The sequence below is a fragment of the Piliocolobus tephrosceles genome, chromosome 14, assembly GCF_002776525.5.
Source record: "Piliocolobus tephrosceles isolate RC106 chromosome 14, ASM277652v3, whole genome shotgun sequence".
NCBI lineage: Eukaryota > Metazoa > Chordata > Mammalia > Primates > Cercopithecidae > Piliocolobus > Piliocolobus tephrosceles.
The window spans coordinates 80,361,340-80,378,050 of NC_045447.1; the positions used below are offsets into that span (position 1 = coordinate 80,361,340).

Consider the following 16,711-nt stretch of genomic DNA (forward strand, 5'->3'; position numbering starts at 1 on the left):
GTGGATCACTTGAGGTCAGGAGTTCGAGACCAGCCTGGGCAACATGGTGAAACCCCATCTCCACTAAAAATACACACAAAAAAATTAGCCAGGCATGGTGGCACATGCTTGTAATCCCAGCTACTCAGGAGGCTGAGGCAGGAGAATCACCTGAACCTGGGTGGCAGAGGTTGCAGTAAGCTGAGATCATGCTACTGGATTCCAGCCTGGGTGACAGAGTGAGACTCTGTCTCAATAAAAACAATAAAATAAAATAAAATAAAATAAAATAAAATAAAATAAAATAATCAAGTTTGTCAAATGGTATAATTAATTTGAAAATTAATTAATAATACCCTAAGAGGCAGACCATAAAGAGAATTCACCTAAAACCTTAAGTCAGAGAACATACGGCAAGTCTGAGTTTGGTTTATATCCAATTACATTCAATTAAGGGCAAAAGGGAAACAAAATGTTGGATTGAAAATAAAGTCTTTTAATGAAACATAAACCTTAAATTTCCCATTTAACAATAGTAATACTGCATTAGATAAATACCAGTATTAGTAGTATCCTCTTTTCTACCCAGGGATTAAATAGCATCCTGACTGTAAATTAACTTCTATTCCTACTTACTACTCTTTGAATGCCATATTTATGCCCTGCCATTGTGTATAAATGCTGATACTTTCAACCTCTAATATATTATGGCTGATATCCAAATCGTAAAATAATTTAGGGATTATCCCTAAAATCATATTTTCTTCCACTAATATTTTTTCTTACTAATTTTTAGGACATGGTATTTAAATTTCACTCTTAAAACCAGGCAAATATTTTACATAGCTTGCAAAATCCAGGAAACAATGAAGTCACATCTCTTAACAATGTATGTGGATATGTCTTATTTAGAAAGAGAGGCGCTTTAATGGTAAATATAATCTTAACTGAATGAATGTATTGTTACAAAGAAAAGTGACACAGCCTTTATCCCCTTAAAATATACCTTTAACTGAAAAAGGTAAAGGTGTGTCAACGTATTCTATATGTTTGGCACATAGGTAACAATCAATTTTAAGAGCAAGGAAGATTTCAAAATTTTAGTTTAGTTTAATTTTATTTTATTTAGATACTCATAAGTGACTCTAAACTCATTTGTGTTGGTTTATATGTGGGCTATGCAGCTGCACAAATGAGGTCAGCTTATTTAAAGCTTAAGGATGCAAAAAATTGCACCCAATGCTGCTAGTCAATTCTTCAATTTTACCCCTTCTTTTTGGCTGAGAATGGATCTAAGTGCCCATTATCCCTTCATTTTCAGTAGTATGGCTTCTGAGCCTAATGCCTTATGCACTTACCATCAAGGCGTAGGTAAAGGAAGTTCCGAAAAGCAAAATAATCCTCCATGATGGTCATGAGAGATGTCATCTGGCAGAAAAGCAGCACTCGGTGATTAGTCGCTCTCAATTTTGGCAGAATACGATCAAGTAGCTCAAACTTTCCTGAGGCCCGATACAGTTCAGCCCTGAACCCAAAAAATGCAAAACAAGAAGACAGTATTACTTCTGTCTTCTTGAAAAATCCAGCATTGCTTTGTTTTTCATATAATCCTTTGTACACAGTAAACATTCAATAAGTGACTGTGAAATGAATGAATGAATGAATGAATGAATGAATATGAACTGCAAAGCAATGAGAATATTTAGCAGAAAAAGAAAATATATTCATAAAAACCCATGAAAAGTGCATTGCATATACCAGGTATGATTACAGGTTCTAGAAAGAAAAGGAACCACTTTCATGTTCTTAATACTTTCACAGTCTTTCTCTCAACTTATTCTTTCTCCTTGCCCTCTCTTTCTCTCTCTCTCACACACACGCGCGTGAGTGCATATATGCCATGTTTCTGTAAATCCTTCCTTATTAATTATATACATTTTTAAATTGTTAATTCAGGGCACTTAAGATTCATCTAAATACTTATTGATCACCTACTATGTACCAAGTACAGTGCTAGCCATGTATAAAATAATAAGCAAAATAGAGTCTCATTTTACTAAATGGGTAATTACAAATTATAATAAATACTATAAAAATAACAAGTTCCAATGAGAAAACCCACAGCAACATGTGATCCTTCTTTAGATCAGAGCAGTTTGGCAACTTTTGGCCCCAGTCTGCTGTTTTATAAATAAAAACAGACACAGCCACACTCCCTCATCTCTGTTTTCTGGCTGCTTTCATGCTACAGAGGCTGTGCTGAGCAGGTGTGGCAGACACTTTATGGCCCACAAAGCTGAAAATATTTACAATCTGGCTCTTTACAGAAAAGGTTTGCCAACCACTGGTTTAGAGTGTCAGAGGTGACCTCCCTGAAGAGCTAACATTTTAGCTAAAACCTGAAATAATGAGTAAAAAGGCATCTAGGTGAAGAATGGGGGCACTGGGGTGGAGAGGAGGAGATTCCAGGGTGAGGAAAGAGCATGCATAAAGGTTCTGAGGGGTAAAGGAGACAGAAGGATTTGAGAAATTGAAAAACAAACAAACAAACAACCAGTGAGCATGGCTTAAACAGAAGTGAGGACAGAATACTGGGAGATGAAGACAGAGAGGTGGAGGATGAGATTAGGAATAGACTCTGTAGGGCTCTATGAGCTACACTGAACATTTTCATTTTCAGTGCAATGAAAAGCCATCAGTGGGTTTTAAGCAGGGGAGTGATGAGGTCTGGCATACCTTTTTATAAGATCACTATGGACATCGTGTAAGAATGGACTGGGGGAGGACAAGAGTCTTGGATTACTGTAGAAGTACAAGTCAAAAACACGATGGGAGTATGAGATGGAGAAGACGCTGTGATATGAAGAAAGGCTAAAGTAGGGCCTTTTCCCTCTACAGTTCACCCTTATTTTTCTTTTATCAACAGGGCTGTGTTATACAAGTAAAACTGAATTCTAGGCGATACTGTTTAGAAAACTTGCCAGTGCACATGTAATCTATAGTACTGGAATGTATCATCTGGTAGTTGATTTTATGACACAGGATATGTTATTTCTAACAGACACATTTTCAAACGTATGTCTTCCTGATGTCCATTCCCCACTCTGAGAACTGTTCTCCAAATACCCCATAGCCGTGTTTTCTCCATGCAACCCTGGCCAAGCTGATGGGAGCAGGAGTAACCATAGAACGCAGAGGAGAGAGAGGCAAGAAGAGGCTGGGAAAGCTTAGCAGCACTGCTTCTGGATAGGTTATAGTTCCTGGTTCTTAGCCCAGTGAAACTGTCTGCCCTTGGCATCCAAGAACGATGACTACATCCTAATAATAAATTTTTCAAATTTGCAACACACACACACACACACACACACAGAGACTTTCTGTTAAGGCAGTGTTCATTTTTGTTGTTGCAAGTCAAGATTCTCTTTAACATCCATTGCTAATGAAAAACATTTCTTACACAGACCATACTCTAACAAATGACTATAAAACTGTAAACATTTACAGCAGATGAGAAATTTCTTCTCATGTACATTAATATCAAACGTCAATGTGAAATTTAATAAGATAAATTCTCTTCAGGCCCAGGCTATACTTTTGGTTATAAATAACAAACCTTTGAAACTTCAACAACATTTTTTGAACAGTAGGATACTATTAAGTCTATTAAATAAGATCTATGTCCTTTGAATAGCCACTTGCTTAAGGCAAGTAATAATTTATGCCAGTAAAGTAAAAGAGAATGCTGATATCGTTTTGGTTAATTTCTCCACTGAAGAGCACTTAGAGGGCTGGAAGTATGTATTTGCACAAGAGGAAACACTGTAGAGAGGAGGAGTTTATGTAAGGCCAACAACATTTTTTTTAAAAGAAAAAAAATTTTGAGATTTACCCATTGATGACCCCATTTGAATAGCCTAGGTGTTCAGCAAAGGATTCCTTTAAAAGAGAGAGAGAAAAATGATTTAAAAAAATGTAATTATTAACTTAATGATTACTCTTTTAGTGAGGTTATCCTACCTATTTCTATAGTTAAAACAAAATAATTAAGGAATAAGCAAAAAAACTTACATATATAATGAACGAGAAATTCAGTATATTGCATGCAGACTTTTGTTCCACCAGAAATGTATCCTGTGAGTTTCTTCTAGTCTCTAGACTCTCAGGTAACAGAGTTAGTTTACCCATCACACAGTCACTGAGCACCCACTGGCCCATAGCTGAGCCAATAGTTGTTTTTGGAGATCCACCCTCTAGGGTGGATCTGAACTCAAGGAGTTCAGAGTCTAGACTATAAGAGCACAATACAAGCAAATCAGAATTAATATGTATATATAAATACATGTGATAGGACTTGGCTGTGTCCCCACTGAAATCTCATCTTGAATTGTAGTTCCCATAATTCCCGTGTGTGGTGGGAGGGACCCTGGGGGAATCAACTGAATCATCAGGAAGGTTTCCCCCAAGCCATTCTCGTGGTTGTAAGTCTCACGAGATCTGGTGGCTTTATAAGGGGTTTCCCTTTTCACTTGGCTCTCACTCTCTCTTGCCTGCCACCATGTAAGATGTTCCTTTCGCCTTCTGCCATGATTGTGAGGCCTCCCCAACCATGTGAAATATGAGTTCATTCAACCTTTTTTCTTTACAAATTGCCCAGTCTCAGGTATGCCTTTATCAGCAGCATGAAAACGGACTAATACAATACGCATTGTGGAAAAAATTAGCAATAAAAATAACGGTGATTACATATTCTAATTCTTAGTTTGGTGAAATCTTTTCTTTTCTTTTCCTTTTTTTTTTTTTTATTTCAGACAGAGTCTCACTCTGTTGCCCAGGCTGGAGTGCAGTGGTGCGGTCTCAGCTCATTGCAAACCTCTGCCTCCCAGGTTCAAGCAATTCTCCTGCCTCAGACTCCTGAGTAGCTGGGACTACAGCATGTGCCACTACACCTGGTTAATTTTCTGTATTTTTAGTACAGACAGGGTTTTGCCACATTAGCCATGCTGGTCTTGAACTCCTTACCTCAAGTGACCTGACTGCCTTGGCCTCCCAAAGTGCTAGGCTTACTGGCATGAGCCACCATGCCTGGTCAGTTTGGTGAAATCCTAACACCTCTTCTATACTGTGCTTTCCTCCGTTACAAATAAGGTCCTAGATGTACAGCATCCCTCAGGTGTCTGGCTTCTGTTTTCAGAATACAGAGTGTAATCACATAACTCTAACTCCCTCCTTTCTGATTCACAGGAAGAAATACATGACTGTTCTCCATGCATTTCTCCATTCTGACTTTATGGGAATGGCAACCATCGGTGGGAATGGAAAGCAGGTTACACTTTCACATCAGCCACCGGCTGTCTCCCTTTTCTGCCTTCCCTCCTCCCTGGATCCCTGCAGCGATTCCTCCAATGGCACCAGATCTTTCCCTCTGGGCTCAACAGTACTCTCAAATATGCTCATCATCTATGGTAAGCTCCAGTCCTGTGGCAAAATTAACAGGATAGACTGTGGCCAATACCTCACCTCCATCCCCTAGAACCAAGCCCATAGTCTCCATTAGGCCCTATCCCTGTCTCCAAGCAGGATTGTGAAAACCAAAGAGAGGGTGTCAATGGATGCTGTTGGAGATTAGGTAACAGCATCATGTTAAAAATACTGTTTTTATTTCTTGAGTTTGAAGGTCCCCAGGGAGGCAGTGAGACCCACTTTGAGGCTGAGCATCTGGTAGGATTTAGTATGAACAAAGGGTGTGTAGCAAACGAAACACAACAAAGGCAAATTCACACACCACCTCTGTTCCATAGTTGTCACTAGATTTGCCATAACTGTGGATCTCGTTTCTAGGAATAGACTCCTGAGAGTTTTTCTGTTAAAAAAAATTGCAAATCAAAGTCTGCCTTTCTACCAACTGCTACTTAAAATGTCAATATGCGGGTACCGAAGGGCATGCACCTTAAACTTCGCTTCCTTCATGATCCCACTCCTCCTCTATCCTTTCCCACCCTCCAGACTGAAGCTGGAGGACAGAAGGCATCATCTCCCTCCCTTCCCTACTTAGCCCAGCATGGCTGAAGGGATCATTTCTTTTATGATAACCAAAATGAAGTAAGATTGCTGCTTAATCTTCAAAATTCCTAAGTCCCTCAAGGCCCTCATAGATTACCATACATGTCTTAAAATTGTTTTCAGAAAAAAATGGGACGGTGGGCAATAGGTTAGACTAACAAAACCCCAGACAGTTTCATCATTAGACTTTTTTCCCAGCTCCTCTCAACCCAACCTACGCCCACTACCAATTCATTGGTGCCTTACATCTGATATAACACGACATCAGTTTACAAGATGCTTCACATGTTACTGTTTAAAAGCTGGTCCTCCTGCCAGTCCTATAATCTATTATTACCCCTGTTTACAAATCAAGCACATTATAGCATGGAGAATCTGAGTGACGTACCCCAGTTCACAGTTACAAAGTGACCTAGTGGATATGAACTCATTTTTGGCCACTGCATTCCCCTTCAACAATACATGTAAATAATTATGACTTACTAGTGAGACTTTTTTTTTTTTTTTTGAGACCGACTTTCGCTCTTGTCACTCAGGCTGGAGTGCAATGGCATGATCTTGGCTCACTGTAACCTCTACCTCCCAGGTTCAAGCAATTCTGTTTCCTCAGCCTCCTGTGTAGCTGGGATTACAGGCGTCTGCCATGACACAGGGCTAATTTTTGTAGTTTTGTAATTCTGTAGTTTTGTAATTTTGTAGTTTTAGACGGGGTTTTACCATGTTGGCCAGGCCGGTCTTGAACTCCTGACCTCAGGTCATCTGCCTGCCTCGGCCTACCAAAGTGCTTGGCTTACAGGAGTGAGCCACCGCACCCAGCCATGAGATTCTTTAAGTGTTGTTGCTGTTGTCGTTTTACTTCGATATATGTAGATACTTTCCCCTATATCTATGGCTATTCTCCTCTACGCCCATACACTCTCTCCTATGGCTGTGGGTCCTCTCCCTGGTGTCTACGGATACTTTTTCCTATGGACTTGAAGGCAATAGCACCGTCCGAAATCTTTCCCATTATCCAGCACAGCTAGAAAAGAATTCTGGCATGCAGATATGGTGTGCAATGAATACTCTGACCTGACAGGTACAACTGCCAAAAATAAGGGAGAAAAAAGAATATTCGAAAAGAAGAGTGCTCCAACTCAATTTTTATACTGTGATTAAGTTTTAACTCTCCAGAAGTTTCTATGTATTTTTTAAAATAAATTGATGCAGACACTGGAGCCCTGCAGTGATGTTCTCTATGTCGCCTGCCCATTTTGCAGTAGAAAGTAGGCACTGCCCTGGCAAATAATTGCCACCAGGACCATTTGCCTCAGCAGCAGCAATGACAAATGGGGAATACAATTGTGGCTCCTTTTCATTCCTGCTCCAGTCAATTGCTCTGACTGGGGTGAAACACTGTCAATTTAGGAAACTTATTCACATGGAGTGAACATGGCAGAAAATGTCCTCTCCCTGCAAAACAGCTTTCTAGAGACCTGAGCATCAGGATGAAAGCATGGATTTACATCATTACGACAGAAACAAGAAAGGAAAAATATAAATCAAAGTAACAGACTAAAGCCAGTGTCTTTTACAAAGAAAATATTTAAAGAAAATCTTTCTCTTTAGCAGTCATAAATATGTTATTTTAATATTTTTCACAGCATTCTTCTGAGGAAACTGAATGTATTTATCATTATCTTCAATTTCAGAGCTCCTACTATAACAAGGTAATTCACAGTACTTACCCAAACCCACACAAGTGAGCCACTGCTTACAACATTTTCTCTCCACTTTAAACTCTTGGTTATAAAATTCCAGATGCTCAGATGCTTGGTGCCAATGAGAACCCATAACAAGAATACTCATGTTTGTTAATTCTGCTTGTCGAGCTATCAGATCATGTCATCTCAACTTCCACCAACATGTTTTAAACCTATTTTGGTTTTTGTTTTGTTTGTTCGTTTTTTTAACTAGCATTAGTATATTAGCACAATCAGGCTCAACACACACAATAGAGACTTACCTCAATGTGCTGAAACATATATGGGTGGTTGCAGATTTTTCTCAACTGCATGATAGTGTTCATAAGTGTCTTAGCACCTCCTTTCCCCTAAGAATCAGTGGAAAGAGAAAAATAAAACTAATTATTAACTGGTCAGACATTTCAGATCTTTTAAACTGGGCTTCTTATACAAAGGACCAAAGGTTTTCTCAGTCACCTACACACCTTGTGGTTTAAAGCTTCTTTAATTATATAGCAGTTCCTGAGTTTGATATGTCTTTCTTGTGATTAACGTATCCTACAAAAAAAGTGAACCTTGAAGAATTATGTCTAGTCAATGGCTTTGTGACATGACTGTCTATTCCGTAGGACTCCAGAACACAGAAGCACAGAACAGATGCCCAGGGAGTGAAACTGGATTTTAAAACCTTCTAAAATGCCACCCCACATTTAGGCAGAATATATTTGCTGCAAAATTGACATAAGCAGAGCTAACTATTTTGGTAATGTGAACATATTCCTTCTTTCTTCCTGCCCCAATGCAGCTAAGAGGTGAAGAGATTATCTTTGGCAGCTATAATTGCTCAAAGGAGGTCCAGTGATTTACTTTAACAAATCAGCATTAGCAGGGATGCTTCCTGTGAATATTCAATGTCACAGCCATGAGAATACATATCACAGCACCTTGAGTTGCATCATCTTCCGCAACATACCTTCTTATCTTTCTCAGAACCATCTGTGAGAAGGATCCCCTTAGCCTGCATATGGCGATACAGAATCTTCTGCAGAGCTGACATGTCACACTTGATCACATATTCCACCTGCGGAAAAGAGAACACTAAGTAGGCAAGAGCGGGAAGGAGAAGGCGCCTGTTCTAAGAAGACTGCTGAATCAGTGTCACTCCTGGAAGCACAAAGGTGTCTCTCTTTCTCTTTCTTGGATTCATGGAGTGCGGGCTGAGATGGGGGTGTTAGAAGATACCAGAGTCATCATTGTTAAAGGTACCATTATGATGGTGGGAGCTTCCAAAGGTTATATGTAATTGATGCTGGGGTCATGTTTTCTGAAATTTCTGGACTTGATTCCAAATTTGAGAGAGAGAATGGCTTACAAACTGTTCAAATTCAAAAATGTTCAATATGGGGTATTTTTAGTATTTCCTTCACTTCCCAATTATACTTCCTTTCCTATGAACAGAACGGTTTTAGGAAAAGCAGTGACTGACAAATATCCTGTGATTTTCTTCGTGAAACATTTTTAAATGGTCACATGTGGTATCTCTAATACTAGTCTAAAAGTGAGATTTATAACATCCCTAGGGTGACTACCGTTAACTTCTACTCTTGAGAAATGGCAGGATGCAACCTAGTGAGAACAGGCGGAAGAGAGAAATTAATCCACAATTAGACACTACTTTATGGCCATCTAAAGGAGGACAAGGCCTCCTGTGCTTCCAGTTGAAATACTATCAAAATCCAATTTTACAAAGTTAAGGGGAATTCACATGCTCATGGTTTATCACACACCTGCATACTTTATCATACTCCTAATACAGAAAATCTGCCTTATTTCCTACCATTGTTTTTCTTTATTTAAAAAAGAATCCCAAGAACACAAATGTGCAATTTCCATAATAAACATCAGATTAATGCCTAGAAATATGCAGAATGTGATTAAAAGTAAATCAGCAAGCTAATGTTTAATAAACTGATTTAAAATGATCACATTATTTGCAGCTCTGAAGGCCAGGGAGAAGAGGTCACAAAGAACTTGAATATTCATTCAATTGTTACTTTAGAAGGAATCTGTCAGACCAAATGGAACCACAATGAATAGATTTTGGCCACACATTTTGATGCATCAAATGAGATTAGAGCAAAGCTCGCTCTTTGACAGAAAAGTTGAGAAGTGTAAGTAACCCTCCAAAAACATGCTTCAGTTTTTAATGACCTTCTTGGCCAGGTGAAAGAAAAATCTCCAAGATTAATAAATAAGTATGCATTTCACACAGGCTTTGTGTTTTAGAAAACTGATCATGTTATATGTTTAAAGTACTTCTCTTTTTTTTAATATAAAAAATTTCCATAATTTGGCCAGGTGTGGTGACTCATGCCTGCAGTCCCAGCACTTTGGGAGGCCGAGGTGGGCAGATCACGATGTCAGGAGTTCCAGACCAGCTTGCCCAACATGATGAAACTCCATCTCTACTAAAAATACAAAAATTAGCCAGGCGTGGTAGTGTGTGCCTATAATCCCAGCTATTCAGGAGGCTGACGCAGGAGAATTGCTGGAACCCAAGAGGCAGAGGTTGCAATGAGCCGAGATCGTGCCACTGCACTGGAGTGACAGAGTGAGACTCATTCAGGACATAGGCATGGGCAAGGACTTCATGTCTGAAACACCAAAAGCAACGCCAACAAAAGCCAGAATTGACAAATGGGACCTAATCAAACTAAAGAGCTTCTGCACAGCAAAAGAAACTACCATCAGAGTGAACAGGCAACCTACAGGATGGGAGAAAATTTTTGCAATCCATGCATCTGACAAAGGGCTAATATCCAGAATCTACAAATAACTTAAACAAATTTACAAGAAAAAAATCAAACAACCCCATCAGAAAGTGGGTGAAGGATATGAACAGACACTTCTCAAAAGAAGACATTTATGCAGCCAACAGACATATGAAAAAATGCTCATCATCACTGGCCATCAAAGAAATGCAAATTAAAACCACAATGAGATGCCATCTCACACCAGTTAGAATGGCGATCGTAAAAAAAGTCAGGAAAACAATAAGTGCTGGAGAGGTTGTGGAGAAACAGGGACACTTTTACACTGTTGGTGGGACTGTAAACTAGTTCAACCATTGTGGAAAACAGTGTGGCGATTCCTCAAGGATCTAGAACCAGAAATACCATTTGACCCAGCCATCCCATTACTGGGGATATACCCAAAGGATTATAAATTATGCTGCTATAAAGATACATGGACACGTATGTTTATTGCGGCACTATTCACAACAGCAAAGACTTGGAACCAACCCAAATGTCCATCAATGATAGACTGCATTAAGAAAATGTGGCACATATACACTGTGGAATACTACGCAGCCATAAAAAAGGATGAGTTCGTGTCCTTTGTAGGGACATGGATGAAGCTGGAAACCATCATTTTGAACAAACTATTGCAAGGACAGAAAACCAAACACCGCACGTTCTCACTCATAGGTGGGAATTGAACAATGAGAACACTTGGACACAGGGTGGGGAACATCACACACCAGGGCCTGTCATGGGGTAGGGGGAGGGGGGAGGGATAGCATTAGGAGATACACCTAATGTAAATGACGAGTTACTGGGTGCAGCACACCAATATGGCACATGTATACATAAGTAACAAACCTGCATGCTGTGCACATGTACCCTAGAACTTAAAGTATAATAAAAAAAATTCTAATTTTTTCAGCTTTACTGACGTATAATTGCATCAAGGTATAATATTTTAAAAAGGTATAATATACAGAAACACAAATTATATATATTTAAGGTATGTCTGTGATATTTTGATATACACATACATTGTGAAATGATTACCCTAGCCTTCTACTTTTTCAAGAGCTGTCAACTCACAATAACATTTGATAATGGTAAAGAAAAATGTTGAACAACTTTAGACTTTAACAAGTATAATGGTAAAATGACATCAAGGACTAATATTACTCGGCTCTTTCCATAGAAAAGGCCCTGTGCAAAGTGCAAAGCGCTTTCCGTGCCTTCCCTCATTTAACACACAAAAGAGCTCTACTGAGATAGCTACATTTAGCCTTCTCATTTTATAGATTAGGAATCTGAGCACCACAGACGTTTAGCTACAGGCCCAAAGATATAGCTATTCAATGGCACAGTTAGGATTTGAAATAGAATCCACTCTTTTAAGCTCCATGTTAGGATGACTAAGGAGATTTTCAGGCTTCCTAGCTCTGCCTGAGGTTCACCTTCACCTGCACCTCCCTCTTGGCTTGATCAAACCTTCCTGAATGTGGAAGGCACGGCTGATGCTTGTGCATTTGGGGAAGGCAGATCCAGAATTCAGGAAAGAACACTCAAGCACCTTCCTATCAGTCAGCCACTGCTAAGGGCTGGAGGTGAAGGAGTTTGGAAAGCAGGAGGCATGCATGGTGATGCCATGGAGACAGGGATGCAAGCATCCTCAAAGAGATCAAGTCCGCAGAGAGGCAAGCTGCTCTCCAGGACCTGATGGCTGCTCTTGGAAGGCAGAGTCTCTTTCCTCACACAATTAGGGGATTTAATACACATGATCAAAATCACATAAGCTTCACAACTGTATTTTATGTTTGCTCCCAGAGCCTTCCCAAACAACTCCATGCCACTTGGTTTGTTTTTGTACTTTTCCCCAGGCCTGGGATGTCCTTAGTTAGTCTTAAGGCTCCTTTCTAACTCTACTCTACCCTGAAGACCCTTTTTAAGATCTTTCCCAATCACACTATCAGCCAAAGCCAATTTCCCTTTCATTTCTCTCAAAGAAGTTTGTCAGGAAGCTTTTTTGATAATGGAGAAGAAAAATAAGAAGACATGCTAAAGCTCATTTTCCCAATACACATCTACATTTTTATTTATGAATTACTATATGCATGCACTAATATTAATGTCTCAAGATATGAGTTACTTTCAGGGCATGGGTCAATGTTAAAGGAAGTTGATTTATATCCCTATTTAAAGCCGCCAATTTGATATTAGCCGCCTAATATTTTTCATCAACTCCAGCCCAAGTACCATGATGTGGCTGTTGAACACCAACACTAGGAATGGGAGAAGAGACAGGATGGCGTTTTTCCCGTTGTTCATCTATGCTTATGTGATTTCAACCTGCACTCCTTTGCAGAATCCTTTTAAGCCCTTCTGGGGACCAGGGGTGGTAGTTTAGTTAAAATCAGATCATACTAAATCTCCTTATCTGGGCACAGGGAGACCCATAATGCCTTACCATCGGCAGAAAGTAAATGAACCAGGCAGCAAGGATGAATGGACCATCAGACGCTCCGGGTGGGGGAGACCCACTCTCACGCTTCCCCTGGGATAACCTACAGAGTGTACTCCCAGCACATGACTGGCTTTCAGACACACATACATACCTACCACATAGTACCAGTGTCAATTTGCATGTTAAATATCAGTAAAGATTTTTTTAAGAGAAAGATCAATATATATGATTGTTCTAACATCTTTCTCCACCCAGTGGATTACTAATAAGCATTCCCCAACACACACACCCATGTGTACATACTGGGTACCCCTGTCCTAAACCACCTGAATGCCTGAGTCATTCATTCTGATTGGTGGGATGATGTTGCCTTGCATTGCCACGCCATTATTCAGTGTGAGTAGCCCTCATCTCCACAGCCAAGTCTGTTGACTTCTCACATCATGCCTCCCATTTCTGGTGTATTATGCCTCCCACCTGGCCTGAGTGCAGCACAATGTACAGAGCAGGCGATCGACAGGTATGTATCAAGAAAAGGGATGGGCTGAACAATTCTAAAGCCACCACACTGAATCACAGTGACGCAAGAAGTTTTTATAATAATCGTGCCAACTCCAACTGGGTTGAGTCTGAGTTCGCCCCCCAAAAAAATGTGATGGCATCTGTTTAGAGCATGCATGTGAAAGCTCCTCAAAATATACTGGTGCTATAGCAAATGAAACTTGTGACTTCTTCACGGGGGTGATTCTCCCAGTAAGTTAAGACTTGTGAGAGCCACTGGAGCTATTTTCGTTTAAATCATACGTAAAACTGAGGTGCTGACCTCATGTATTTGGTACTTATCTCCTAAGCATTCTTATGTTAATAAATGGCCTAATTGGCCCCTAAAAGTAGGCAAGTCAGGTCACTATACTGGCCCAGCATTTCTTCTTATATACCCCTGTAGAAGTATTTGAACTTTGTTCATAACTTCTGCCTGAATACTATCCTTCATTTATAATTCCCCTTCCTAAAGGATGTATTATTGGAATAATAAACCTAAACTACATGTGATATATCACTGCTTTGTGAACTGAGATTTTTAAACAATATGATTCAATTTATGAAAGTCTCAGGTTCTAAACTCTATGGCATGAGAGAGGAACAAAGTAATGATTAATTATGCTAAGCATTCCAAAATTTGATATAATGAATACACAAATTGCCAATGTAAGCAAAGCTTTGTTGGTGTTTTACACAAACTATATCAGAATCAGGACTGACTTTAGGTAGGTCAACCACTAGTTAACCTCAGACATTATATACATATTTTAGCATATTTAGACATAAAGAAATACCCAGCCAATTGCAAGTATAGTAGGTTCTTGATGACATGAATTAACAAAAGAGTCAGCACAGATAACCTTAAATGGGAGCTAAATAGAAAAATCAATTTTTATTTAGCTTAAGTTGTTCTTATATAATCCCCTTTCTATTTGGCATTCTTTCCCACGCATAAGAAATGGATTTTATGCCAATGGCTGGGCGGTGTTGGTGGTTGGGGGGTGGGTATATTCCTTTGCTCATTAAGTGTTTCATTAGACTAATATTAAAGCTAATTTTCCTATGTGGTTGACCTGCATTTACAAAATTGTGGCCTTTATATACCTGCTTTAGTTTCACCTGAGAAAGCACATGAAAAGATGTTCAACAATATTAGACATTAGAGAATGCAAATTAAAGTTACAAGACGCCACTATGCACCTATTGAATGGCTAAAAGTCTTGAAAAACCGACAATACCAAGCACTAATGAGAATGTGGAGGAAGCGGAATGGTCATATATTTCTGGTGGGACTACCCAGTGATTCAGACAGTCTAAGAAACAATGCAGAAGTTTCTTATAAATCTGTGTATACCATTCGATCAAGTAGTCACATACCTAAGGCGTTTACTCAAGTGAAATGAAAACCTATGTTCACACAACAACTTGTACATGAAGGTATATAGCAGCTCTATTCATAATTGTCAAAAACTAGAAATGACCCAAGTGTCAAACAAACTGTGCTGCATCCATATAATGGAATATTATTCAACAATAAAAATGAACCAACTATTGATACATGCAACAACATGGATGAATCTGAAACACATTTTGCCAAATTAAAAAAGAAACAGATGCAAAAGATTATATATTGTCTTATTCTACTCATATGACATTTTGGAAAAGACAAAGCCATAGACAGGGATGGAGAACAAATTAGTGGCTGCATGAGGCTAAGAGCTGAGGGAGGGTTTGACTGAAAAGAAGTAGTACCAGGGAATACCAGGGAATTTTTTTTGAAGGGGTGGATGATTACATTATTTTAAATTTTTGTTGTGGGCATGGTTAACACAACTCTTCATTTGTCAAAACTCATAAAAGTATACACCAAAAGAAGCAAATTTTACTACACATAAATTAAAAAATCAAAGTAAAAGCCTCTTTCCTATATGGTTCTTTTTTCATAAAAACAGTTGAGAATTACTCCTGTGAAAGTATTTAGCCTTTTCCTCCATCTGCCATAGTTCCTTTCTGGATTCTTTATTCAAGCTAAGTAAGACATACATGTTGTTTGTGGCTGTAAGCAGTGGTGGTAAAAGAAATTTCTTTACCCCCTAAGATGGCAATGAGATTTCCAACTTTCCCCAGGTTAAAAAAAAAAAAAAATCCTAACAAGGCTGAAAAAGTAGAAAATGAACATCAGCCCAGCCATATCAACAACAACCACATACACACACAAAGCACTTGAAAAGTTTACGGAGTTAGATGTAGGGGGGCTACTGGAAGGATAGCAAAGACAAGAGAACAGTGAGAAAGAGCTTGAAGAATAGGAAAATGGAAGTCCCATTAATAACAGAGACAGCCACATGAGTAGAAAATAAGGAATATGTAGAAGCAGCTGTCACTGGTTGGGTGCCTACCATGTGCCTGACATGGTATTAGGAGCCCTATATCCCTTTAATCCTCAGAACTCCATAAGGCAGAGTCATTTATCTTCCAGATCACTGATTAAGAACACTAAGACCCGTTTAGTTTAGATGACTTGCCTAAGTTCACATAGTAAGAGATGGAGAATGTGGTGAAACCCATGCCTACTCTGACAAGCAGAGCCCATGATTTCCACTCCACCAAGTTCCTCCAGGAAAAGATAACATGGCTGCCTCTAAAGATACAGATACCTCTAAAGGTAGCCATATATCATACCACACACTGACTATTTTACGTATCTCAAATATAATACTCTGGGTGCTAAAGAGTACATGTATGCTTTACGCAGGAGACATAGTCTTGACAATTGGAGGGTAAACACATTTTTAAAAAATTTTATCAACCTTCAAGTATACTCAGGAACTTCTCTTATAGAAAGAACCATAAATTAAATATTTTTGTAAAGCAAAGAATTCCTTTGTGATATAATTAATCACCTCATAAATCTCAAGCTGCAAAAATTTCAATTTTTCTCTAGTGGATTTTCTTAAAACATAACATACTTTCAACTTGCAATATACTTTTTAAAATCTATCTGTATTAGCCAGTCTTAGAAATGAATGAACAAGATTAAGAAGTTTTATGGAATGAATAAATGAAGGGCTTCAGTTAATTGCCTTTTATTTTATACCTCTTCTAAAGAAAAAAAAAAGAAATTATGTGATAAATTAAAATAA

The 16,711-nt window shown here is 38.9% G+C and overlaps 1 protein-coding gene across 5 annotated transcripts in view; it reads right to left on the reverse strand.

Annotated features, from left to right (window-relative positions):
- The window catches only part of SMARCA2 (SWI/SNF related, matrix associated, actin dependent regulator of chromatin, subfamily a, member 2), a 183,398-nt gene that overhangs the window by 89,708 nt on the left and 76,979 nt on the right, over window positions 1-16,711 (reverse strand). For all 5 annotated transcript variants that reach the window (XM_023213200.2, XM_023213205.2, XM_023213203.3 and 2 more), the window contains exons 20-23: window positions 8,737-8,844; window positions 8,045-8,131; window positions 3,869-3,915; window positions 1,338-1,504 (exon numbers count right to left, since the gene is read on the reverse strand). In XM_023213200.2, coding sequence (XP_023068968.1) covers window positions 1,338-1,504; window positions 3,869-3,915; window positions 8,045-8,131; window positions 8,737-8,844 — 409 coding nt within the window. The remainder of the gene's footprint in view (window positions 1-1,337; window positions 1,505-3,868; window positions 3,916-8,044; window positions 8,132-8,736; window positions 8,845-16,711) is intronic.